This window comes from Lynx canadensis, chromosome C2, assembly GCF_007474595.2.
Source record: "Lynx canadensis isolate LIC74 chromosome C2, mLynCan4.pri.v2, whole genome shotgun sequence".
NCBI classification, from domain to species: Eukaryota; Metazoa; Chordata; class Mammalia; order Carnivora; family Felidae; genus Lynx; species Lynx canadensis.
In genome coordinates, this window is record NC_044311.2 from 12059617 (window position 1) to 12085780 (window position 26164).

At 40.8% G+C, this 26164-nt stretch overlaps 1 protein-coding gene and 1 non-coding gene across 2 annotated transcripts in view; both read left to right on the forward strand.

The window, feature by feature from the left end:
* Positions 1-26164, forward strand: part of GADL1 (glutamate decarboxylase like 1) — a 168704-nt gene that overhangs the window by 98403 nt on the left and 44137 nt on the right. Inside the window, exons 13-14 of the mRNA XM_030330126.1 lie at positions 4279-4330; positions 13895-13984. Coding sequence (XP_030185986.1) covers positions 4279-4330; positions 13895-13984 — 142 coding nt within the window. The remainder of the gene's footprint in view (positions 1-4278; positions 4331-13894; positions 13985-26164) is intronic.
* LOC115524312 lies at positions 11423-11529 on the forward strand. Its single transcript, XR_003972025.1, has one exon. It is a non-coding gene; the product is annotated as a U6 spliceosomal RNA (small nuclear RNA).

A 26164-nucleotide genomic window follows, 5' to 3' on the forward strand; every position in this document is an offset into this window, starting at 1 on the left:
ACAAACAGCCCAAGAATTCCCATTCGGCTCCTTTGTTAGATCTCCAGTGTATCATTTATCTATTCCCTTGACACACAATCTCTGTAATCTCTCAGATGGCATTCATTTCACTGGCTTGCATGAATACTGAGGGATTTATTGTTTTCAGTATGGAAAAGGTGAGCAGTTACACAATGGCACCTCTGTGCTGGTGTATTTCTCTAGGTGATGAGAGGGTGACAGTCTACAAGGCTATAGAAGGGCCAGTGTTTTCATCTTTTTCTTTATATTGGTAATTTTTTTAAAAATCACAATTGCAGTAGAACGTAGCATGTATGTAGGTGTCTGTGATGAATCACACAAGCCATGCAATATGTTCTAATATATGCAGAGCATATAGAGAGCAGATGGGGAACCTCTCGGGAGTTCTGGGAGACTCGGTACATCGGAAAAAAAAATTTCAAATGAGGAGGTGAGACTGGGAGAGAAAGTTGGTCCAGAGTGTTCCAGGGAGACTGAGTAGCTGAGAAAGAGACTGGAAAGGCTGTTTCTGGAAAGAATGTCCTGCGAAAGGACAAGTTCAATGCAAAAATATCAGACAGACTTATTGAGCAAATCAGAGAATTGAGGACCTTCAAATGTCGGAAGCATGTTTGTAAGCATATTTGTAAGGGAAGTGTTTGGGAACAAGAACATCATTAATGGATGCTTCAAAATCAAGCCAGAATATTAATATAATGAGGTTTTTTTTTTGTTTTTTTTTTTTACCCAGTAGGATTGGTGAAAATTCTTGCTGGTGTGTGTGTGTGTGTGTGTGTGTGTGTTTCCCCTCCCTTCTCTCTCTTTTTTTTTTTTTTTTTTTGTTAAGATTAGTAGGAAGCACAGTGATGAGTTTTTATAAGCTATTGTTGTTTTTTGAATCCATTTACCCAGATTCCTTTTGGTGGAAGGGGTTTATGGTTCCTGCATCATGTCCCCAAACTCAATGTACAGCTTTTTTCTGGTTTGCATCAGATAAGACTAGGTTTTGTTTTTTTTTTTTTTGAAATGTATTTTATCTTTAGTCTGTTTCCATGTATTGAAAAGAGAAATTGTGAGGAACAAATCATCCCTATGAATGTAGGCAGAAGTGACTCAAACCTTATTTGGATTCCCTCCCAAAAACCCATTTAATTTAAGTATTTATTTAAGAAGAGGATAGAGTACCCTATAGATGAGGCACTTCTAAACTAGCATTTCTGAAACTGTACTCGGTGGAATAATAGACTTCCAGAAGATTTTAATGAATGTTCTTCCAAAAAACGTTTTCATGGTCAAATATGTTTGGGAAATGCTAACTCCTCTCTTGGAGATTCAGTGTTCATTAGTGCATTAAAGACTCTGAGGGGACCTGTAATATAGAAATATTTTTTAGCTTGACTTTTAACATTTTTAACATGCAGACACTGTTTATTGTTCACCCAACAGCCAGTCTCCCTTTTTCTTTCTTGCTAACAGAACCTTGATTTTATTTAGGTAGCAATAGTCTTGCTGGGAACATCGGTCTAACCCAATCTCCACTTCCTGTAGTTAGTTTCGGGGTAAATATAGGACTCCGCCTCAGTCAAGAAGATATAGGAAGAATTCTTTGAAGGCTCCTGGGGGAAATAGTGTTAGCTAAATAGAGAGAAATGAAGAGAAAATGCTTTTGCTCCAGCCCCCTTTCTTCCCTCCTGGACACTGTTGTACAAGGATGTGACGTGTGGAGTGTGGCACACATCTTGTGGACATGAGACAATCAGCACTCTGAGCGTGGCGGGCTGAAATGATAGAAACGATACAAAACGCCTGGTTTTTGATGCCAGTATTGAACCATCCAACCAGCCCGATAAATGTCTTTATGAATTAAGTCAAGTCCCCTTCTAATTGTAGACAAAAGTAATCTAACTGGCATGCCCAGCATTGCTCACGTTTATTTGGCAATTGAACTCTTTTATGTGGGAGACATATTTACACGGTTTGGCATGGAGCATAGTTGGGGGACTCCAGCGTGAGCCTTTGTTGATGTTTATAATAGCAACTCTTCACCCGAATCACCTGCACTCTCCACTCAGTTCGAATGTTACCCTGGGCTTTCCAGGCTCTGAGAGCAGCTGCATTGGGGACTCTAACCCTGACACAAAGTCTGGGTCCCCATGGTTAGCAAAAAGCAGAGTTGTAACTGAAATGATCCCGGTCTGTTTTAGGATGCCTTTCTCTTGAGAGCCGCTGTAGCCTGTTTGACAGACATAGCTTTAATGGAGACTTTTGTGTAAGTTTCTTATAGTCATCATGTGTTAGGGAAGGATTTTATCCCTCTAGTTCCACACCTCCATTATATACAGGAGGACACTGAGGCAGGCTTGGGGAGGCTAAGGGATTTGCCAAAAGTCACAAAATTGATGATCTGCACAACTAGAATCTTGTAGAGTCCCAGGATTTCTAGAGATACAAAGTTTTTCCCTAGCTTTGAGGTGTCCGGAATTAGTGTGGGCTTCCTCAGGGTGAAGTGTGGCATTGCTTCAGAATTCACATATTGCTTACAAACATTTGTGTCTGAGGAGCTACAAAAAGTATGGTTCAGAAGCTTTCCTTATGTAGATAGAGATTGCATGCGTCTGTCTATACGTTTTGTACTTTACATTTTTGTTCATTAAGTTCCCTTTTAAGAATTTTACAAGTAACCACATCCAAGAAACTTTGCAAAGAAATATAAAAAGACAGCTACTAATCTCTCTCTTCCCCATTGCGTCCTGTTTGTTCCTTCCTCGGGTAAATACTAACAATATATGGTGTACCCTTTCTTTCTTTACTCTGTTAAAAACACATGTATATGTGTGTGTGTGTGTGCGCGCGTGTGTGCACGCACGCATGCATGTGGATAGGAATTACTTTTGCGTTCTTTTTACAATTTCTTAAAAAGCAAAATTGTGGTATCCGTATTTCTCAGTACCTTACTTTTATCTCTTGCTAATACATCATAAACATCCCTGTGGTTTAATTAAAGTAGATATAATCTATTCTTTTTAACGGCTGCATCATGTTCTATTGCATTGCTATAATACGTCTTATTTGACCGTTTCCCAATTTCTGGATATTAATCTTGTTTCTGGTTATTTTGTATTAAATACACATATACACGTACATGTAGATTTAGACAAAATTACGTGTATGATTTTAACTTTTTTACAGCAGCCTTTGAGATTCGAAAAGTAAATTGTGTTGTTTTAGTTTTTTTGAGATTTAGGCCCAAGGAAAACATTTTTGTTGCCCTCAAGTATTAGTTGAATATGTGTAGTTTAGTTTAGCGACATGCTCATATTCCATACAATTGTACCGTATAATTCCCTATGATGCGTGGACCGTAAGTTTCAAAGTCAGTCCTCATTGCTGGGTGTCGTGTTCTTGTTTGTTTGTTTGCTTCTTTCTCTCCTCCTTTCTTTCGCTATTACATATAAAGTCACAATAAATATTCTGGCAAGTACATTTTTGTCATTCCTTATACTTTACCCCCAAATTTGAAATACTGGGACAAGGGTTATAAACTTTTCCAGACTTATAATCAAATCACTAATTTTTAAGGCCAATTATTTCAAAATGTTCCCCTTTTTATTGACAGTAGCCAAGCCCAGGGGGAGAGGTGTCTGTGTGGATTTACTCAAAGTCGTTTTTGTCTTTTCTCGGTCATACTCCATATCTCATGTATCTGTGCCCTTTGCTTATGGTCTGATAGTTCTCTTTTCCCTAACATTTGAGATGACTTCATGGACATTCTATCAGTGGCTGCAGCCCACTAACTTTTAACATGATACTAATGATCACTTCTCCTCTCCTCGGTTCTGGCCTTGGAAAAGGTAATGTTGAGCTTCCTTAATTTTAAATGAGCTTATAGGTGGGATTACGCACCAAAAGCCAGCTGGGTAATTTAAGTACCTATACTAAATCCCCATCTAGAATATAAATGTGTAACTCACGTGGTCAGAGATGTATCTCCGATATACTGTAGGTGGTTTTCATAGTGGGGTAAAAGTCTGATGCTGACATGTGAGATAGACATCACCTTATTAAAAAGATGTATTTTTTTGCTCGGGCCCCAGAGGCCTGCAGTAGGTTCAGGAATATGTGTTTAAATCCATGTCTATTCCTATCCCTATGCCTTTCCTTATTTCTAAGCCTTGTCTCTGCATCAGAAATAGCAGTTTGTGTGTGTGTGTGTGTCAGTTGTGTTCATGGAGTTTTTAGATTCCAAATTATAAATATTATTGTGACTTTCATTTTTAGATACCTTGTAGAAGAAATCAAGAAAAGAGAAGGATTCAAGCTACTGCTGGAAGTAAGTGATTACAGAATTGTGCTCGTGATTTTGTCAGTCAACAGTGATGAAGGTGGTAATTTTCTAATCTGTTATATTTCACTGGTTTTTGTGTTGCAGACTTAGAAACAAGTCATTAGCTTAATTCATGGAGTCCATTATGTTAATTTACTCTATTAGTGAGTATTTTTCCTTTGTTAGATTCACAAAGAGCACACTTGCCTTTAAGTATTGAAAATTAAAGTGCTCAATAATAATTACCAAGGATAATACTGAATAAATATATAAATTGCATGATGATTGTACTGTGAATATTCAACTGTGCTGTAGTGGTGCCTGCATGTGAAAAATCAATTAAGTGAATGTACAATAATGCATTTAGTTTTGTCTTTTTATAAAATAAGGAAAGCATATTAGCTTTGGAGCAATGGGAAAATAAGTCATTTTGTGTTGGACTGCTTGCTATATATAAGAAGTAAAGTGGTTGCAAAAGTAGAGAATATTGTTTTTTTTCCTAAAACATATGGTTAGAAAATATGAAGAGTGTTATTTAATTCTGATTTTTAAGAAATAGGAAGTATAAAGTTCTCTCAGATCTTCTAATAGCACGTATTATATAGCAATTTTAACCTAATGTAAAAATCCCCTAGAGATTACAGCCTAGGAACCTATATTATATGTAAGCAATCTGGCTGCCATTGGCATTCATTTATTCAGCAAGATTTCTTGAGCAATTACTATGTGCTAGGCATAGTTCTAGGCATGGGAGGATAAAACAGGGAAATCCCTCTCTCTGGGAGTATTTATACTCAAAATGGTAAATGACAGGCGATAAACAAGCAAATTAATACCTAACAAGCATCAGGTAGTGAGACCTCTTAAGAAAACAATAAAGCACGTTCATGAAAGACAATCCAGTATACAAATAAATAGTTACAGATGTAGCAAGTTCTGTAATAGAAACAGATGTTGGTGAGGATTGCTGAGAAAGGGAAACCCTTTTACACTGTTGGTGGGAATGCAAACTGGTTCAGCCACTCTGAAAAACAGTATGGAGGTTCCTCAAAACATTAAAAATAGAACTATCTATGACCCAGCAATTGCACTACTAGGAATTTATCCAAAGGATACAAAAATACTGATTCAAAGGGGCACATGCTCCCCATTGTTTATACCAGTGTTACCAACAATAGCCAAATTATGGAAGAAGCCCAAGTGTTCATTGACTGATGAATGGATAAAGAAGATTTGGTATATATGTCTACACACACACACACACACGCGCGCGCGCGCGTGCGTGTGTGTTTGTATAATGGAATACTACCCAGTAATGAAAAAGAATGAAATCTTGCCATTTGCAACAATGTACAGAGGGTATTATGTTAAGGAAAATAAATCAGAGAAAGATAGATATCGCATGATTTCACTCATGCGTGGAATTTGAGAAACTCAACAGATGAACACAGGGGAAGGGAAGGAAAAAAAAGAGAGAAAAACAGAGAGGGAGGCAAACCATAAGAGACTCCTAACTACAGAGAACAAACTGAGGGCTGCTGGAAGGGAGGTGGGTGGAAGGATGGGTTAAGTGGATGATGGGCATTAAGGAGGGCACTTGTTGGGATGAGCACTGGGTGTCATATGTAAGAGATGAATCACTGGGTCCTACTCCTGAAGCCAAGACTATGCTGTATGTTAAGTAACTTGTTTTTTTTTTTTTTAAAGGAGGGTGGAATGCTGGAATGACGATGTCGGTGGGGGGTGGCTTGTTTCGTTTGGGTCATGCAGGTAGGGCCCTCTGAGGTCATCTTCTACCTAAGACCTGATTGATGGTAAACAGCATGCCATGCAGCTAGCTGTCTGAGCGAAAAGCATTCTAGGTAGAATCAATAAACAACTACAAAGGCTTAATGCTACAAGGAGTTCGAAGTGTTTAAGGAACCAGAAGAAGGCACATTAAGAAAGAGGGGTGTAGGAGGTGATACAGTTGGAGAGGTGGGCAGAGACCAGATCAGGTAGAGTCAGGTAGGGCCTGGTAAGACCTTTGGCTTTTATTCCAAGTGTAATCGTCAGAGAAGTTTTAAAATTTTTTTTTTCAACGTTTATTTATTTTTTTGGGACAGAGAGAGACAGAGCATGAACGGGGGAGGGGCAGAGAGAGAGGGAGACACAGAATCGGAAACAGGCTCCAGGCTCTGAGCCATCAGCCCAGAGCCCGACGCGGGGCTCGAACTCACGGACCGCGAGATCGTGACCTGGCTGAAGTCGGACGCTTAACCGACTGCGCCACCCAGGCGCCCCAAATGAATTCCATTTTAAAAGATGGTGCTGGATGTCTTGGGAAGAGAGGAATGGGGTGGGAGGGGGTGAAGGAAAGCCAAGGAAAGGATGAACGAGGCAAGTTGGGACGCTGTTGTAGTAGCAGAGGTGAGGTATGATGATGGCCCTCCCAATAAGCTGCAGAAACACTGCTGCAGTGACTCCTGACTGTGGCTTCTGCCACTATCAGCAAGAGTTCAAAGTTCCTGAAAAATGGGGATATGAAAGAACTTGCAAAGACAGCAAGAGAATCCATATTGAAATGGCTTTCTGGGGATACTTGAAAGAAGCAAAAAGGCAAATTTGGAATGTGGGATATTCTACAGGGCAGCTGTCCTGGTTTCCTCAACAGGTTAGTGGGGTGAAGGAAAATAAAGGAGAAGGTGGCAATGATCACCTCAGGTTCAAAGAGACAGAAGAGGCCTGATAACCACATGCAGCAGAGGGAGCTGTTGCCTAGTTTGAACACTTGTAAAAAGTAAAGTTTCAAACAGTTGGGAAGCTTCTAATGTGAACTGGCTATTGGATAATACCAAAGAATTATCAATAATTTTGCTAGGTGTGATAATGGCATGATTACATGAGGAAACATCTATATTTTTAAGAGATGCGTATATAAGCACATAGGCGCAAAACAGCTATAGGATTGGTTGGAGGTTGAGTCTGAGTCACTTTTTTTAAAAAAAATATTCTTGAGTTTAACTTGCCTTATTTACTTCCTTGAGGTTGAGTTTTAGTCTTTGTCTTTATTTTTACAATTTTGAACTGCCTTCTCTATTTCTCTGGTTGTGGGAGCTCTGGTGCCTATGGAAAGTCCTGTGCACCTTGGAACTGAAGTCTTTTGATAGAGCTAAAAGAAAAAGTGAAAAAAAGACGGATTGTCTTAAACGTTATGTATATGTTCCTCCTAAAGGCTTAAAAGTTAAGGGAGGAAACTCTCACCATCATTTTAGGGAATTGCAAACATTCAACTTGTAATGCAAGTGAAGGTGGGTTTTAATCATTAGGCAGCCTTCTGCCCTGAATATCTTAGCTATGGGAGCCAGATGGCCCCAGAGCAGTGAAGGTGGCTTTCTAAAAGCACTCCAGCCTTCCCACTTACAAGGGGTTTTGTATGTGATATGCATTTGCCTCTTTTCTCTGTGTTCCATTTGGAGAAATAATGTAAAATTAGACCTTGAATCTCATATATATAAGTGTCAAGGCAGTTATCCTTTTTGTTAACAAATGCTTAGTTGGATTGATTAGATATAACCGTACCGTAGACTTAAGAGAGATGTGATTAGAGTATAGTCTGTGAAACTGAAAGTCTATCACTTTAGGAAAAATGCGAGTCTATATATATATATATATATATATATATATATATATATATATATATATAATTTTACTTACATATATATTCACTTTTTAGCAGATAGCAGTGAGAATGTTAAGTGGAATATTGAAAACAGTAAATGAACACAACAAAACAGAATATCCAGTATTTGAATACCTTTTCCTGAAAAGAACAAAAATAATGCATATCTTCTTGAAGATGATTTAAAGTTATCATTTCAAATGAATTCTGCATTATTCATAGGCCCCTGAAAATAATCTTTCTGTTTTTTCTGTGTTGGATCTAAGATCTAATAAATGTTTTCCTAGAGGTATAGTCATTCATATACTATCATTCACATATTTTATTTTGATCTCTTGGGAGAGTCCTAATTATTCAACTTTTTGTTTTTCTCTTCCTGAGTTCTACATTAGGAAGAGTTATTTTGGCTCCATAGACTTTCCAGGGTGTAAAGGATCTTCAAGGACATCCAGTCAACTTCCTGCTGGAGGCAGGACACCTCTCTTGATGGTAACCAGTAGCCATAACAGGATGTCAACCGCTTCCTGAACACTTCCTGTGTCAGATAATTCACAGCTCAGTTCTCTTCCCCAGAGCTCTAATTATTCATATTCTATTATTTATTGACCCCTGCTACTAATATGTATCAAGTACATGCAATTTATAGTTATCTTCTTATATTTTTTTATTTAGATGACAGCACCCTTCTAATCGCAAAAATCTGATGCACATTGTTTAGTCTTCATCTCATTGGACTTAGGTAGCGTTTTACACTATTATCTACTCCCTCTCTCTTGAAATTCGCTTCCTTCTTGGTTTCTTTGAATTTCTCTCCCAGTTTTTCTCCATTACCTGTAACTTTTTCTTCTCAGTCTCTATGTGGCAAAGGTCTCTTCATCTGGGTACCCCGTGAAATATTCTTTTCTGTTCTTCCATCTTAAGTTCTTCATTGTGTCCACTTACTCTCCCTGAAATGTTTAATCCATTTCTAGAACTTTGTTGTCAACAGCTTCAATAATGTATCCATCCTTGACTTGCCTCCTAAACTCTAGTCATTTGTACATTAGGTATGTTGTGAAATTTTCAGTTAGACTCCCACAGGCACCTCAAATCCAACATTTCTAAACCTGTAGTGTAGCCATTTTCTTTACCAAAATACTACATTCTTCTTTCAGTCATTAGAACTATGATCAGTCCATCTCTACATGGGAGCCACACTGTGGTCTTTCTAAAATGAAATCTCCTGAAATCAAAAGTCTCCCATGATTCCACATCTCTTCTAGAATCAAGCCAAAGCCCTCCAACATGGCAGATGAGGAAGCCCTTCATGAAATGACTCTCATTTCCATGCCCATTTTCACCTCTCTTCAGTACACCCTGTCCTCTGTTCATTCCAAGTTCTTGCCATCCCCTTGAATACACGGGCTTCTACGTGTGCACTATTCCTGTTGCCAGAAATGTTTCTTGTATTACGAGAAATTTCGTCTTTTGTAATGCTCCTTCCATTGCAGTTTAATTGCCTGTATCTAGCTCCATTACTCGTCACTGAGTTCCTAGAGATAAGCATATAGTGTAGTCATTTTTCTCATCTTAATGTCTGGTTCAGTATCTAGAACATAGAAAATTCTGTTAATTGAATTAGACATTTCAGTTACCCTTCTTGGGGCAGGCTATCATTCTTTAACATTCCCCTTCAAATATTATATGCAAAAATAGTGATGTGTCCCACCTAGTACAGATTTTAATGTGGCTACTCATCCACTTGATGAGGACATCTTGTTCTACCTATATAGCCCCAGATAAGAGCCACTATTCTAATAGAGTGCCTGGTGTATGGCCATATATAGTAGTAAATGTTGGAAATAATCTCTGTGCTATCTAACCAATTCTGCGAAGCAGACCATATGATCTCCATTTCATAGATTAGGAAGCTGAGATTAGAGTTCAACTCCTGTCCAAACAAAGACCTGGTGAAGTTGAGATCCAAATCATATCCATGTGACTCTAAAACCAAGGCTGGTTGTGCTACTCAGTGCTGCCTTTGAAATTTTTCAGTAGTCTAATCAGATATTTAAAATAAAAAAGCTTGAAGTCACTTGAAATCCACCATGGCCCCTTTCTCCATTCTGTACTTGCACGATTATTTCATTCTATCTGCTAGAGTCTGCATTTCTACTTATTAAAATGCCTATTGCTAGCTTTGCTTTTTATTATTATTATTGTGATCTAATGACACTGTAAGCAAAGGAGATGAATTTCTTTTGACATGACTCAGTTCTAGAGGATGCAAGCTACTACATCTTGGTGACCCTCGACTTATTTCCCCAAGGGGTCTCATGTCATTTGCTCAATAATAAAGTGCTTGCTTCATTTCTTAGAATATATCTATTTTTTTCTCTTTGAAAATCAGGGTAGAATGTATCCATCTTTCCTTTAGTGACATTTCTGTACTTCTCCATGAATTTTTAAAGGTTGTGACAATGTTTTTCACTGCTACATGTGTTTTTGTACCCTTCGCTCTCATTTGTCTGGTCTAGACACTTGGATTCCCTTTTTATGTCTTCTCAATTTTATGGTGTTAGAGTACATAGACTAAAGTGTTCCTAAGACACTTGAGAGGTCAGGCTTTCCTATATATAGGCAATGAAGTGCCATGTGAATGGTTCTACTCTGAAAATACTCATTACTGCTTTGCAGCCTCTTGAAGAAAGCCACATATCAAATACAAGCTAGAAAGGCAAAGAGACAGGAAAAACTCAAATGTGTTCCTCGTGAATATTCAAAAGAATATTTTTTCCAAATCTTAATAGTTTTGGAAATGATGACAGTAAAGGTATTCCACCAAATGGAGATCAAATATCTTCCAATCAAATGAACTGTCAAAAAGGCTTCACAAGTTTTCAAATGTCACAGCACTAAAAAACACCATTATAAAAGAGACTGGCCAAAAATCACAGGTATGTCACTTCTAAAATATTTAAACAGAGGGGTGCCTGGGTAGCTCAGTTGGTTAAGTGTCCGACTCTTGATTTCAGCTCAGGTCACGATCTCATCGTTAATGAGTTCGAGCCCCGCACCTCATCAGGCTCTGCGCTGACAGTGCAGAGCCTGCTTGGGATTCTCCCTCTCTTTCTGTCCCTCCCCTGCTTGCTCTCTCTCTCTCTCTCTCCCTCTCTCTCTCTCTCAAAATAAATATATAAATTTAAAAAAAATTAAAAATACATTGAAACAGAAACTTACTAAAGGAAGCAAATTTAAAAGGTGATTTAAAAGGTCTAAGTCCTAACGTATACAACATAGAGCAGATACGGGAGCAAGTAGAAACTACCACAAAATGATTTATAATGTCTCCGTGCAAATGAAAAGCAATAACTTAATGATGTATTAGTCAGGGTCCAATAAGAAGACAAAAACTGCACAGTAATTTGAAGTGGGAAAGTTCAGTCTAAAGAATTATTGTGCTTGCTTCAGCAGCCCATATACTGAAATGGGGATGAGACAGAGATGATGAGCATGGCCCCTGTGCAAGGATGACACACGAATTTGTGAGGCATTTCATATCAGAAGGAGAAGGAGTGGGGGGAGGAGGAGAATTATTATTATTATTATTATTATTATTATTATTATTAACAGGGGATTGCCTCATCAGGGAAAGAGAGAACCCTAAAAAATAAAGAAATAGCAGAGGTAGAAAACACGCACCACTCTTAGAACCCGGGATACAGCACCCAAGCAAGAGGCCGTCCCTCCCAGGGCTGAGATCCAGTGGTAGTTGGAGGAGGCACAGAGTGCTAGAGAAAGCCTCTGGGCAGCACCTTGAAGCTCACTCAGGCTTCACAGGGGTGCCTCGCTGGCAGCACTCCCCTGTGAGACCACCTGGGGGGAGTGTGCCAGAAAAAGCCATTTAGGGCCCCTACCAGTCTGCTGTGAAACCATCTGACGAGGTGGTGCCGGCGGGGAGTTGGCAGGGGGTCCACTTGTGGCTGGACACCAGCGCTGCTCAAAAACCCACACATCCTGCGGGGGATCCATGAGGTTAGCACACCGGAACCGGAAGAGATACCTCTTCCTTCTCAGCGTCCCTCCAGCACCCTCTGCTGATAAAGTCTCAGATTGGACCAGATGGCAAGGAGAAATATTTATAGAGTCCACTTCCATTGTTATAGGGTGACAGACAAAGTGTGGATTTGAGCCGAGAAGCAGGAAATTATTTCTGGAAAAAAAAAAATCATCATTAATGTAAAAGACGTGAATTCCTAGAACCCGATGACAGATGATAACTATATTTTCTTTTACTTTCTGATCAACTATAGTTAACTTTATTTGAAAAGATGTATTCACATTCAAGGGAGTAAAGAATTTTGAAGGACATTTCTTTCCTAGAGATACCAAATCAGTTATATCAGAAACCCAAGTATAAATTGTATGGATTTGTACAGACTGTTGTAATCTCATGATAAATGTTTGCAGAAACTGAGTTGAATTAAATAGTACTCCATTTTGAACTACTCTATATTTTGAAGATTTGTGGCTCTTTTTTTTTTTTTTTTTTTTTTTGGTCAAATCCAATAAGCATGTTACAAATTTCAAAGGTGAAAGGGCTTAGCTCGTTGAGCTGGGGATGTTTCTGGGCATTCACTTTTGATTTAAAATCCACTAGAATCTGAACTCTCTTTAACACTGGTCTTGATCTTAAGATACAAGATGATAGCGATTCCATCTTTCTGAAATACTTGCAAACTTCATCCTGATACTAGAGTATAACTCTGATGGTTACTGAGAACTGTTACAACATCGGCTATTGCCTACAAACCGTGTTTGCGTGGAAGAATGGAAATCATATCAAATACTGTCACTGCTGAGAGTCTGCTGGGCAGGTAGTCATGTCTTATAATCTTTCCTGAATATCCAATCTTCCCTGTGTATCTAATTTGTAAACCCCCAGCATAACTTCCCACACCACCTGGTCACTGAATACAAGTCTTGTGATTGCCATTGACATGTACTACGTTTTTGTCCTGTGAGGATGAAGTGTGTAATGGAGAAGGTCTCGTCTATGTGACAAGAGCTAGACTAAAGCCTGTTCGGGCAGGTTATCCCATGTTTAACCAAAACCGATTACTGGAGATGATGATTTGGCTCTGGCCTCTCTAGTTCAGAGTTTCTCAAACATATACCATGCACGACTTACTTCAGAATCCCCTGAGATGCTTTGTAAAATACCAATTCTCCAGCCTTTTCTATGCTGGACTAAATCAGACGCTGGGCATTCTGAGCACAGGGACTGAGAATCTCTGTTTTGAAAAAGGCCGACTCCTATCCTGACAGTACCTGGGACTGGCACTGATACTCAAAGGCCACGAGTCAAGACGATGCTCTTTTTCTCAAAGTGGTATAGGCAAGGGTCACAGCAGGGCTGGTTAAGTGAGGTCCAGGTGTGTCCTATGTCATCAACTCATAGGTAACTGGGGATTTTGCATCTGTCGGGTTTAGCAGGTAATGGAAGACAGCTTTACCTTAAATAGCTCTACCTTAAATAGAGAAGGAATTATTAGAAGGGTATGGTGGTATAAGAAATAAGTTGAGGATCAGAGTTGAAGAGGGAGGGACCAGGGCATCTCTGGGCACATGAGTGTCAGGTGCTAACTGATGATCAGAGCTTGGTTGGAGCAGCTTCAAACTTTATTATGTTTTTCCCCAGTTTTGTGCTCATCCCTTACCTGGAGGAAAGAGCACCCTCTTTTTCTTCTCAGTTGGGTGCACCCAACTGAGAAGAAAATCTCCCAACAGGCTGTTATCAGAAGTGAGGCAGAATGATTTGATATCAACATAATACACACATGACAACTCTTAGAGGAAGTAACTAAGCTTCATTACAGTATAAGATTAATTTTAAGTTAAAATAACTTTCAAATTTTTTAAACCCCCAGCCTGAATATGCCAATATTTGCTTTTGGTACATTCCGCCGAGCCTTCGAGAGATGGAAGAAGGACCTGAGTTCTGGGAAAAACTTAATGTGGTAAGTAATACGTAAAATTGCATTTCTCCTTTTGATGAAATGATTCAATGCCCATTGTCTGTTGATCCTATGAATAATTCTGTGCTCGTAAGACCTCCTGAAGATGTAGAGAAGTAGCTCCTGGTATATTACAAGCTAATGACATACCAAACAGTATAAATGTTGTTTATGCTTAACAAATTAACATGCTTGACCTACACACAAACTCGAAATAAAGTGCTGTTTGCAAGATCGTTCTAAGATTTGTGAAAAGTTCTCACGGTGTATTTCTGAAAGTATGATCTGATAACAGAACACAAGGTAAAATCGTATGATGAATGGCTTCTTTCCTCCAACTCTGCCAGCACATGTCTGTGTTGGCGTCACCTCTCTTGGAGATAATGTTAAAAGTCTAAATCCGGTACCCTTTGTGAGTGTGAAACCTTCTGTTCTTTCCACCAACAAAAGCATCTTATGCCCAAGGGGCTTGTGTGGTAAAAAATGAAGATGCCAGCAGTGGGTTTCAACTGATCATAGAACAAAATGTGCTTGAAAGTGTCTCCACACAGTTGGTGAGGGCTGACTGTCCTGAATGAGAAGAAGCCCCCGGGCTCTAGAGAGAGACGCCTTGTGTCTCACCTGCCCCTCTCCTAGCATGGTCCTGCCGCTTAAATTCTTGCCTCCAGATTAGATTTTGAAGAACAGGGAAGTCCTGAGTCAACACTACTTGCTCCCCCTCCCGTGCTGCATAGACATCATGTATAGGGATGTGAACCAATGAGTTGCCCCGAGGCCATGACAGATAGAATAGAGTTCACAGCGGGTTGCAACCATCCAAGTTGGGTAATTTGGGTGATGGTCTACCCCTGGGATCTTCTCCCTCAAGCTCAGCTACCTCCATGACCCTGGTTAGTAAAACCGCCGACTTGCAAACCCCTCCCTACCTTCAGTGGGAAAATCGGTGTTACTATTAATAGCTTTTATAGGCAATAGCGCTTCTTCTTCCCAGTCAGGCAAGCAACAAACCTTTATGGAGCACTTGCTGTGCCACGCACTGGAGATACAAATATCAAAAAGACTTGGTTCCTGCCTTTGAGAAGTTCCTAAGTGGGGAGACAAATGAGGAAAGAGATGATCGCAAGGTAACTAGTGAGGACCCGGATGGAGATAAACCCTGTTTGCACTGAGAGCAGAGACAGAGGATATCTTCCTCCGTGGGTGACACTAGAGCTAAGTGTTGAACAATCAGTAGAAGCCAGTTAGGGGACGGTTGTAAAGAAGCAGGTTCCAGGAAGAATCACAGCACGATGATCCAGAGACTTAAGAAGAAAAGGTGTGATTCAAGGACGACAGAGGTGCAAAGGGGCAGTCTTGGGGTACTTGTCTTTCGTGACAAGGAGCTTGGAACTTGTGGTAATGAAGAAGAAGAGGGAGGGCCATGGCCTTTCAGCCATAACCACAGATAACCTCACCTACAGCATCTCCTCTTAGCTGCAAGTTATTCTCTGGTTTTTTTCGTGGCTCATTAAACCTCCTACACTGTAGCACAATATGTACCCGATACATACATATTCTACCCCTTGTCAAACCTGAGATCAGGCAGTAGGGATGGGGAGAGAGGGGTGATGTTCTCTGTGCCTTTGCCTAGAAAAGCCCCGCCCTTACCCATTTCAGGCCGTTCACATAGTGCTTGGGCTTTGTCTTGCATTTTTGTCACACACGGCAAATAGAAGAGTGCTAAAGAACGCATTTCAGATGCTAAGTAACCCATACAAGGAAAAGAGAACTGGACAATGTGAGAATTTAATAGTGAGGTTTCTAGGGACATTTTCTACTTTGATGGAATACAACTGACGCTTTTTGGTGGTGTGGGGGAATAATTGCCCAGGGTTGAGAAAGATGTGGTTACCGTTTTCCTCACTTTTCCATTGTTAAGAAAAGCAACCAAGGATGTGATATTTGTGTTTTGCTGACTCATTACAGTTCAAGACATGGATCAAGAAAACTAAATAGCCCCATTATATTTGGGGATATTGTTGACTCACTCTTCCTTTATTTAAAGCAACAATCATATTACCTATTCTCAAAAACAGTTGAAATCAAGAATGGATATACATGCTAAAGTCAGATAATCAGCATGTAATATACTTTTAATCTTAACTGGGAATTGAATATTAATTGGGACATTCTTTTCTATACCTAGTATTTTGTAGCGCTGATTCTCTTATGGTTAATATCTATGATTCTCTATTCCTTCATTTTGCAGTGTTTTTTTTTTTTCTATTTAGTACCATGGTTTTCTTGCCCAGTCTAATAGCATACTATTTTAATTGGTAGGGTTGCTTCTGATTAGTAAATGTGACTAGTGCTGACACATAATCATTGGTTCACAGGTTCTTAGTTTCCTTTTATTGTCTCTCTTTGTGTGGGTGTGCATGGATTTGGCAAGGAAGGGGCACACACACACACACACACACACACATATATATATATATATATATGTATATATATATATATGTATATGCACTTGGTCTTTGTAGTTTTCTGCTTACTGTAGTATGAGAATGCAAGTATATGATTTATAACCTGGAGTGTACTTGAAGCACACTTAAAATTTATTTGGGGGTTTATCTTGGATGCAGAATCACAGACAAATAAATAAGCCGAATCAGGCTTTGCCCCTCCAGTTCAGGCTATTGTCAGGTTGAGCTGTCAGATCACAGAATCAGTGGTGTGATAAGTCTTTCCTTTGGCAGCAGGAGCGGGAGAGGGATTACTTGGTGATGAATCGGGAGTTTCAGAGCATGTAAGCGTGTGTCTGTGTGTGTGCTTGCAAATGTGTGTGCGTGTGTGTGAGGCTACTTTTGAGGGCTCAGTCACTCTGTAGTCACTCTGACACCATATTCGATCACTGAGTTCTAGTCACTTCCTTTTTAAGATGCTTCTGTAAAATGTTCTTCTTTCTGATGCTTGCAGGCATTGTGATATTGTAGGTGTGCGTTATTTCCCTGCCCAGATTGCGTTTGCCTCCTTTATGGTCTCTTTGTCTCTTGCCATCTCTTTTCCCCATTTGTTTTCTTGGCTCTCTGCGGATCCATACCTCCAGCTCTGTGTCATCATGTTGCTCTCCTGCTGGAAGCCTCTAATGGCTTCCTGTGCTTTGCAGTAGCAATATTCACCCCTAGAGACCCAATGACCCCTGCTTATAATAAATATTGTCAATGTCCCCTTTGCTCTCCTAAAATGAGACCAATACCTACACCTGACTTGGTAAAAAACACGAGACCTTGCGTGTAACATGAAGGAGAGCTAATCTTCATAATACAGATACGTATTTCACTGCAACATGCGTGGGCGTGACTGCACTAGAAGACAGGAGGAAGTGAGTGGTACAATTCTCACACATACTCTTAGAGTCACAGTGACTGTAAGCCATATACAAATGCAGACTTTTGTAAGTAGGTGACGTTGCTGATGCAAATAGCAGGTGTGGTGTGGTATTAGTGATATAATTTTCCAAAACGGTGCACAAGTCTTAGTAAAGCTTTGAAGAAAACCTGTTTCCCTTGATTTACCCGAGTAATAAGAAAACTTAGTGTTTCTTAAAAATGGGCACAGAACCTTTTGCATTTGTATGTAAAACAGAGTTAGGGTATGGGCTTGGAGCCTTGTAACCGGGCTTCTCACCTGCTACATTTCCGGAGGACGTTTGAAAGTTGGGCAGGACACAGGACAGTGCTCCTTATTGCTCAGGACCGCTCTACACATTGTAGAGCTAGCAGCCTCTCTGGTCCTCACTAAACACCAGTAGAAGTCTCCACCCATCTTGAAAACCAAAACATCTGCCCAGATTTCCAAAACATTCCCTAGAAGTATACTGCCATTCCCTTGAGAGTGACTGGTCCATAGGATAAAATCTAGTCCATTCTGCTTGGCATCCGAAGGCCTTCATGTCCAAACTTCAAGTATTAAAACAAGAAATGTAGAAGAATCTAAGTATTCAACTATAGGGAATTGGTTAAATTTTAGTACCTAATTTATATGCAAATTTCTAGCATATAGACACTTAAAATTCTGTTCCAAAATAACGTATTCATAATTTATTATTAACTGAAAAAAATGAGTTATACAAACAGCCACTATAGTATAATATCAATTTTGAAAAACCATGTGTTTATATATATATGTACATAGATACTTATATACGTACAAAATGTTGTACATATGGTTAGATAAGGGGAAGATAACAGGCACCAAAATATTTTAGAGATATTTATAGGTGTTTTTTTCTCTTTAGTATTCCTCTGAAATGTCTTAATTTTCTCCATTAACATATAATTTTTGTGAAAATCATAATCAGAGCGGGGCCCTTGGGTGGCTCAGTCGGTTAGGCATCCGACTCTTGATTTTGGCTCAGGTCATGATCTGACCGTTAGGCTAGTGAGATCGAGCCCCACGTCAGGCTCTGCACTGGCAGTGCGGAGCCTGCTTGGGATTCTCTCTCTCCCTCTCTCTCTGCCCCCTCCTCTGCGCTCTCTCTCAAAAATAAATAAACATGAAAAAAAATTTTAAAAAATCGTAATAAGAGACAATAATAATAAACCTAAGTATAGAGTAATTGACCTGGTGAAGCCATCGGGTTCCTTGCTTGCTTACCTACACAAAGGCTATCTAGGAATTGACCGCAATCTGCTAACAGTTAAAAACATCGAAAATAAACTGAGCGTTCATTCACCCCAATATGTTTTTATTCTTTTAAAATCATCTACATGTATTACTTTTAAATATAGTATGCATATTTAAGAATACACATCATCATTTTTAAGGATGAATTTTAAATTTTAAATTATGTAGAGATGTTCTAATCTCTTCTCCTTACATCACAGGGGATTGTCTTGTTTGGAGAGCATGATTATACAATATTCAGTCAATTAGTTTGCAAACTATTTTCTCTCGTGACTTGTTCCCAGATGTAGTATGTCATTTGTCTTCCCTTCCCATCTCTATCTCTGCCCTTACTAAAACACCCACACCATCTGCACTGATTTTAAGTTCAGGGGCATTGCCCGTGGTCTCAGCTGAGTTCTTCGAAAGGCTTTCCAGGGCTCCCCAGGAGCTTCCAGCATCGTAGCAGAGTTATACTCTGCTCTCTAAAGCGACTGCCTAAAATAAGTTTATGTCTGTTTGTTTCTTCGGAAGCTTCACCCTAGTGATCAGATGTGGAGGGCAAGGGAGTTGGGCAAGGCTGCAGAAGCCCGAGACCCAGAGAATGTAATTGAAAATCCCGTCAGTTTGTTTTGCCTCATCATGACTCAATGTTCTAATGCAGATTTCCTCTTTGGTCAACATTTCATAAATAATTCTGCATCGTGCCAGCCAAATTTACATTCTTAAAAGTAATTAACAAGTTGTCTTTTTGTACTCACGCATGGTCATTTCAACCTTTATTTTTGTTTGCTGACCTGCAGATTTGTGACTAATGTTAGTCATTTATTACCGGCTCCTTTCTCCTCAACAGTAGAAGAGAAATAAATCTTTTAGAACCTATTTGATGGGTGTGTTGTTTTATTGCTTATTTGGTGATACCACTTGATATGATATTCCAGATATCTTTAGAGGGAATCGAGTATTCTCCCTGGCAGGTTTCTGATGAACAACACTTGAAGGAACTGCATAATCTGGGTGGGGTGATGTGTTTCTATGGAAGCCTCACAGTGAGACACCCCAAAGGCCACTTCCTAGGTGGGCAGGCAGGGCTTCAGGCACCCCCCTGGGTGTGCTGCATTTAATTCCTGTGTGTGTGTGTGTGTGTGTGTGTGTGCGCGCGCGCGCGTGTGTGCGTTCATGTATGTATGCATGTAAGAGTTTGTATACATTTTGAGAGCTTCTGTATATTTTTGAGGATGCTGATCCTAATTTTCTTTCCATCACCATCTGTGACATTGGTATATCCAATCACTCGCTTTTAGATCATGAACAAACAAACACCCATTTCTTTAAAGATGCAACAGTGTTTTGTTTTTAATGTTCAGGATGAGTTTCTATTTTAACAATGGGATACAGAATTTACAATATATTCTTCAAAACTCCTGTTTCCTAGTGGGTAGAACTCATCTTAAAGCTGCGCTTTGTGGGGCGCCTGGGTGGCGCAGTCGGTTAAGCGTCCGACTTCAGCCAGGTCACGATCTCGCGGTCTGTGAGTTCGAGCCCCGCGTCGGGCTCTGGGCTGATGGCTCGGAGCCTGGAGCCTGTTTCCGATTCTGTGTCTCCCTCTCTCTCTGCTCCTCCCCTGTTGATGCTCTGTCTCTCTCTGTCCCAAAAATAAATAAACGTTGAAAAAAAAAAAAAAAGCTGCGCTTTGTTTACAATTTATATTTAAGGAGAATCTAATATAGACGTGCCCTTTAAGTGAAGTATTTCTCAGTGTGACTTGAGAGACTCTCTTTCTGATAGTGGCTGGGATGTAGATTTTGGAAAAGCTTAACTCATGAATTTCCTATGTCTTGTAGATAATGTATTCTCTTTCCCTAAACTATTAAGACCCGAGATACAATCCTGTCCTATGTATTCTCTCAGGTGGAGCTGTTTTATCTACAGTTTGTCAGATACCCTACTAGCTGAAGTCAGATTGTTCTTTGTCATTCTGAGTTAAGGGTCAGGACACCACAAGGTGGTGGTTACGGGTTAGGGCACCACAAGGAGCCACTTAGACATGTCCCGCGTAAGCATGGCCTTCTTCAGAAATCAGCTGGTGAGGGTGGGGTGTCCCTTCTGCTAAAGGACGTTGGATGCTCTGAATGTTTTATGGGTTTATGCTCATTGCGTTTCCCTAGTTTAAATCACAGTCTTTCTAGATAGCTGTACTCCACTGTATTTATAAAATTGCAACCAGCAAAAGATTGGTTTTTAATTTTTTAGTTTATTTATTTATTTTGAGAGAGAAAGCATGAGCAGGGGAGAGGCAGATTGAGAGAGAGAGAGAGAGAGAGAGAGAGAGAATGCAAAGCAGGCTCTATACTATTAGCGTGGAATCCAATGCGGGGCTTGACCTCATGAACTGTGAGATCATGACCTGAGCCAAAACCAAGAGTCAGACGCTTAACCGACTGAGCCACCCAGGCGCCCTCCAGGAAAAGATTCGAACAGCATTCCTGTTGGATATTCTTGTGCAACAGGGGAGTTCACAGTGAGTTCTCCTTCGGAACACACAGCACACATTTTTAAAATTGTTGTGTTATTAATTTATATTAACTTATATTGCATTTAGATCTTGTGGACTTAAAACATTATTTTCAGACCCATCCAGAGGATTTTTCAGGGATAGTAACCTGAGCTCCCCGGGAAAGCCAGACAAGTGCAGAAGACCTCATTAAAAAATTTTTTTTTCTTTCCTTTTATTTTTCTGTCCGGAGTTTAGCAGGTTCCCCTCTTGTTTCTGTTGGACTCTTCTCATTTACCGTGGAAAAGGCTCTGAGCTTGGACTGTCTGTTGAAAATTAAAATTGAGCAAAATTAAGCTGGGCGTCTCTGCAGGCTGAGGCTGAGCTCATGGGCTGAGGTCAGGACAAAGATGGGTTCTGAGTGGGGAACATGCGTGTGTGTGGCCTCCTGTAGCCTGTTCACACCAGTGTATGCCTGCTCACTGGGACTAGCTGATCCACTGGGCGCTCTTTTTTTTTTTTTTTAATGTTTATTTTTGAGAAGGGGCAGAGAGGCAGAGAGAGGGAGACACAGAATCCGAAGCAGGCCCCAGGCTCTGAGCTGTCAGCACAGAACCAGACATGGGGCTCGAACTCACAGACCGCGAGATCATGACCTGAGCCCAAGTTGGAGGCTCAACTGACTGAGCCACCCAGGCGCCCCTCCACTGGGCACTCTCAATAGCAGTGATGGAAACTGAGGCCCAACAGTGGAGCTAAAGCTGCATTTCCACAAGTATCTCTTTGTACCTTGGGTTTGCTGTTCCTCACACAAGCATGGGTATACTGTGCTGTATGCCAGGGCTACCCCTGGCCTCATCTGTCACAATTGCATAGGAACCAAGTCGGTACCTGAAATATGCCAGTGTCTTTAGTCTGTGCTCAAATCTTAAGGCCGTCTGAAATAATTCTGAATTTCCAGATAAATCAGTGTGAGCAGTGAGGAAAGGCAGACGCTTAGTCTTAATCAGTCTGGAGCCCAATCCTGTATCCTGAGTATGATTGGATTTAGTTTACTCAGAGGTTAAAGCTCAAATGCTTATAGAAGCTAGACAGGTAGCATAAATAAGGGAGGCGGACTGGGCATAATACTCTAGGGCGTGGTGGGGACTGTGATAAAGCAGAGAAGGGCGGCCTCAGCTAAGGGAGCAGCCCCGGCTCCACAAATAATGGCGGCTGCCATGCAGGAACGCAGGGCTGTGTCCCAGGCCTTATTTTTCTTTCTTTCTTTTCTTTTTTTTTTTTTAATATAATTTATTGACAAACTGGTTTCCATACAACACTCAGTGCCGGGTCTTATTTTTCAAGAGATGCTACGTACACAGGTGCTGACGTGAACTACCCTTTGCTCTTGATATTTTCAATGTTGGCCAATGACTTAAAAATTTCCAACGTACCTTTGTCAGTGGGATCTGGCCTTCTGGCTTTTAGTTTGCAACTCTTCCCTAAGTTCACCAGGTCTTAATGACCTGTTTCTGTGCATGAGACACTGGGAGCTCCTTGGAGGGGGACGTATCCCTTCTTTGTGTTGGTTCCTCCATGGCACCTACCATGATGGTGAATCCTCAACCCACCGTTGGCTACGAGGGCTGCCCGAGTGCTGTGTCATCTACCGGAAAAAGAACACACACGGTCACGTGATGTCAGACTTGTAAACACGGGGGTTTTAAAAATGGTAACCTTGAGGCAAATGTGGCAGCACACTTAGGGTATATGGGTGGCTTCTGTTCTTGTGTTCTTCTCCTTTCCTGATCCTGAGAAAGGCGTAGCACCCCTGGGGTCCATGCCTCCTTTGAGGCTTGCGTAGCCCTGATGGTATCTGTCTTCCTAGGTTTTCTGAAAGCCTCAGCTGGCCAGTGAACCCCTAGAGGAAGGCAAGAAGTTTAGAGGCAGAGATGCAGGCCTAGGAGAGCAAGGGGCTAAAAGGAGGGGTGGTGGGGGCATCCCCAGATAGGGATGACTCCCGGCTCCCCTCTGTAAGCACCCTAAGGTGGTGTGTGTGTGTGCGTGTGTGTGTGTGTGTGTGTGTGTGTGTTCGTTTCAGATGTTGGAATGTCTGCTCATTTCTAACAGGGAAGGAAATGGCCCTGCCACAGCGTATCAGGGGATCACGTTGGTTCGGGTCGTAAGCATTTCATGTACTGGACCAGTCACCTAAGCACTAACACTGAACCTCCGGGGGACCTCTGGGGGCTGTGGGAGCCATAATCATGACAGAGGCTGACTTTTAATCAGGCTTGTAGGATCTCCACTTGAGGCTGGATTTAATTTTATTCAAAGGATGTAAAGTACTGTGACATTTCATGCACACCTGAGTTTCTGGAGCAAAATTCATACCCACAACACAACCATTAAAGAAATTGCTCCGGACCCAATGCAGTATTTATGGTTGCAAAACAAAGAATGGACCCAGAGCTGAAAGGAAAAAAAAAAAAAATTTTTTTTTTTTTTCCCCGGGAAGATCCTTAAACTCCCTTTGCCAGACCAGACCTGCCCCCTGGTGGCATTTTTGCTCATTTTTTCCTTTACTAGCTGGGAAGGGCCACAGTAGCCCCTGACTGAAGCAGTGCTTTTAACAAGATGGTACAGGATTTTTCAGCCTCCGTGGTGTCAGGGCTCCCGGAGTCTGCCAAACCCAGAAAGGCTCACCTGAAGGAGAAATTGTAGAAGGATCAAATTGATCCTTGTCTTCACTTCAAACGTGTTTCTGTTGGTCTCTCTTCACCTCGACTCCAGAGGAAGGACTTGCCTATTTGCACAGCAGACTCCTGCCTGTTTACCTTTGGGTTCTGCTTCTGGGGCGTCATCCCAGACAGTCTCTCTTCCCCGCGGCGTCCCTTCTGTTCCACCCCCTCCTCTCCCTTCTCGTTCTCTGTCCTTCTCACATTCACATCCTTTCTTTTTCTCTATTGTATTGCTGCCCTCCATCAATACACACGTTCAGGCTCTGACAGCCTTGGAGGAAATCATTCTATGATTTGCTTTTAGCAAATTGCTTCCCTTCAAATTACTTCCTGTCTCTTTCTCCATCCCTTTGGACTAAACTGCTGAGAAGAAAAACTTAAAGTGTCTTAGCCCGTGGAACACCCTGTGTCATAGCTTATGAAACCATCCCCGTGATTTTGGGCTTTCAGCTTGCCTCCAGCGCGTTGCCGTCGTAAATGATAATGGATGAACACGTCTGTGCTCATACTGCCCGCTTTTGCTTTCATTATGTCCAGAAGATAAAGTGCCCCGTATGTAATTGCTGATTATGAAAATCAATGTGGTTTTGAGCCAGACTCTGGCTGTGTGTTGTGATACTGACTTTTAAGAAGGTTGTAACCACTTACAATGCCACCAGCAAGGAATGCGTTCCCAGGCACAATCCAACTATGGCAACATTGGATGCTGCCTTTTGGGGGGGGGGGTGGAAATTCTACTCAGAGAAGGGTGAGAAATCATATCTCACATTTGCTGTACCTTTTATTGTATTAATTGTTGGTGGGCTGAACCATTTTCTGGTTTTTTTTCTTCACCGATTATGCTTCCCTATGTGTTTGTTGTTTTTTTCCCCCATATTTTCCATATTTTGAGGTCTGATGTTTTCCTTATGAATTTGAATAAGAACATATATAGTGTGAGTTTAAGGCCCTCTTTGTCAGATAGAATGCAAATATTGTCCTCAGTATAATGTCCTTTTTATTTTAGTCTTGCTGTTTTTTCATTGTACAGAAGTTTTAAATTTTTTATGTATTCAAATCTGTCAGTCTTTTCCTTCATGATTTATTCCACTGCTTCAAAGCTGAAGTTACTGTCTTTCACAAATCTGATAAATATTCTATCCCATCTCCTGCCGTTTTTCTGTCATTCAATTTTTTTGTATTTAACTCCTTAATCCAGGTGGAGGTTATTTTTGTATATTGTGTAAACTACGAATCTAACTTGGAAAGTTCCCCAAATGGTTATTTGCTTATTCCAGTTTGACTAAGTAATTCTTCTTACCATTTTTCATTACGGAAGCTTGTGTTATCAAGGGTTACATTTTTAAAAACACTTCCTTCTATTTCTGGATTTTCCAATCTGTTGTATTGATGTGTGTTTCTGTTTTTGAACCAGGGACAAAGGTTTTAGGTGGCATTGTTTCCTAATGGGCACCCAAAGCTGCTAAAACTCCATCCTTCTGGTTCTTGTTTAAAACAGCATTCTTCAGGGGCCCCTGGGTGCCTCAGTCGGCGAAGCGTCCGGCTCTTTGCTTAGGTTCAAGTCATGATCTCACCGTTCGTGAGTTTGAGCCCCCTGTTGGGCTCTGCACCTGCTTGACATTCTTTGTCTCCTCTCTCTCTGCCCCTCCCCTACTCTCTCTATCTTAAAAATAAATAAACATTTAAAACATAGCATTCTTGAATGCTGTGTTTTAAATATTTTTATATGGGTTAAGCATCTGACTCTTGGTTTTGGCTCAGGTGACCATCTCACTGGTTGTGGGTTTGAGCCCCATATCAGGCTCTGCACCATCAGTGCAGATCTGCTTGGGAGCCTCTCTCTCTCTCTCTCTCTCTCTCTCTCCCTCCCTCCCTCTCTCCCCCCTCTTCTTTCTGCCCTTCACATCTCTCTCTCTCTCTCTCTCTCTCAAAATAAATAAATAAATAAACATAAAAAAGGCAGGGGCACCTGGGTGGCTCAGTCTCAGTAGGCTCAATGTTTTCATACGTATTTCAGAACTCTTTTTTAGTAAAAAAAAGACAGCTCGTTAGGTTTTTTATTGGAGTTTATATCACTAGATCTGGAGCTAAATAAATAACGCCTTTGTTGCTCACTGCCCGTGTAACCACGGACAACTTACTTAAGGTCCCTTTACCTCGTATTTTCCATTGATGGCATGGGGATGATAAAAATATCCACCTTAAAGGATTTTTACAGGGATTGAATGGCATGACTCGGGTACAGTCTGGCACAGAGTAAGTGCTTATTGAACATTACTTTTCATTATTAATCCTGTTACCCCACGTTTGAAGTATGAG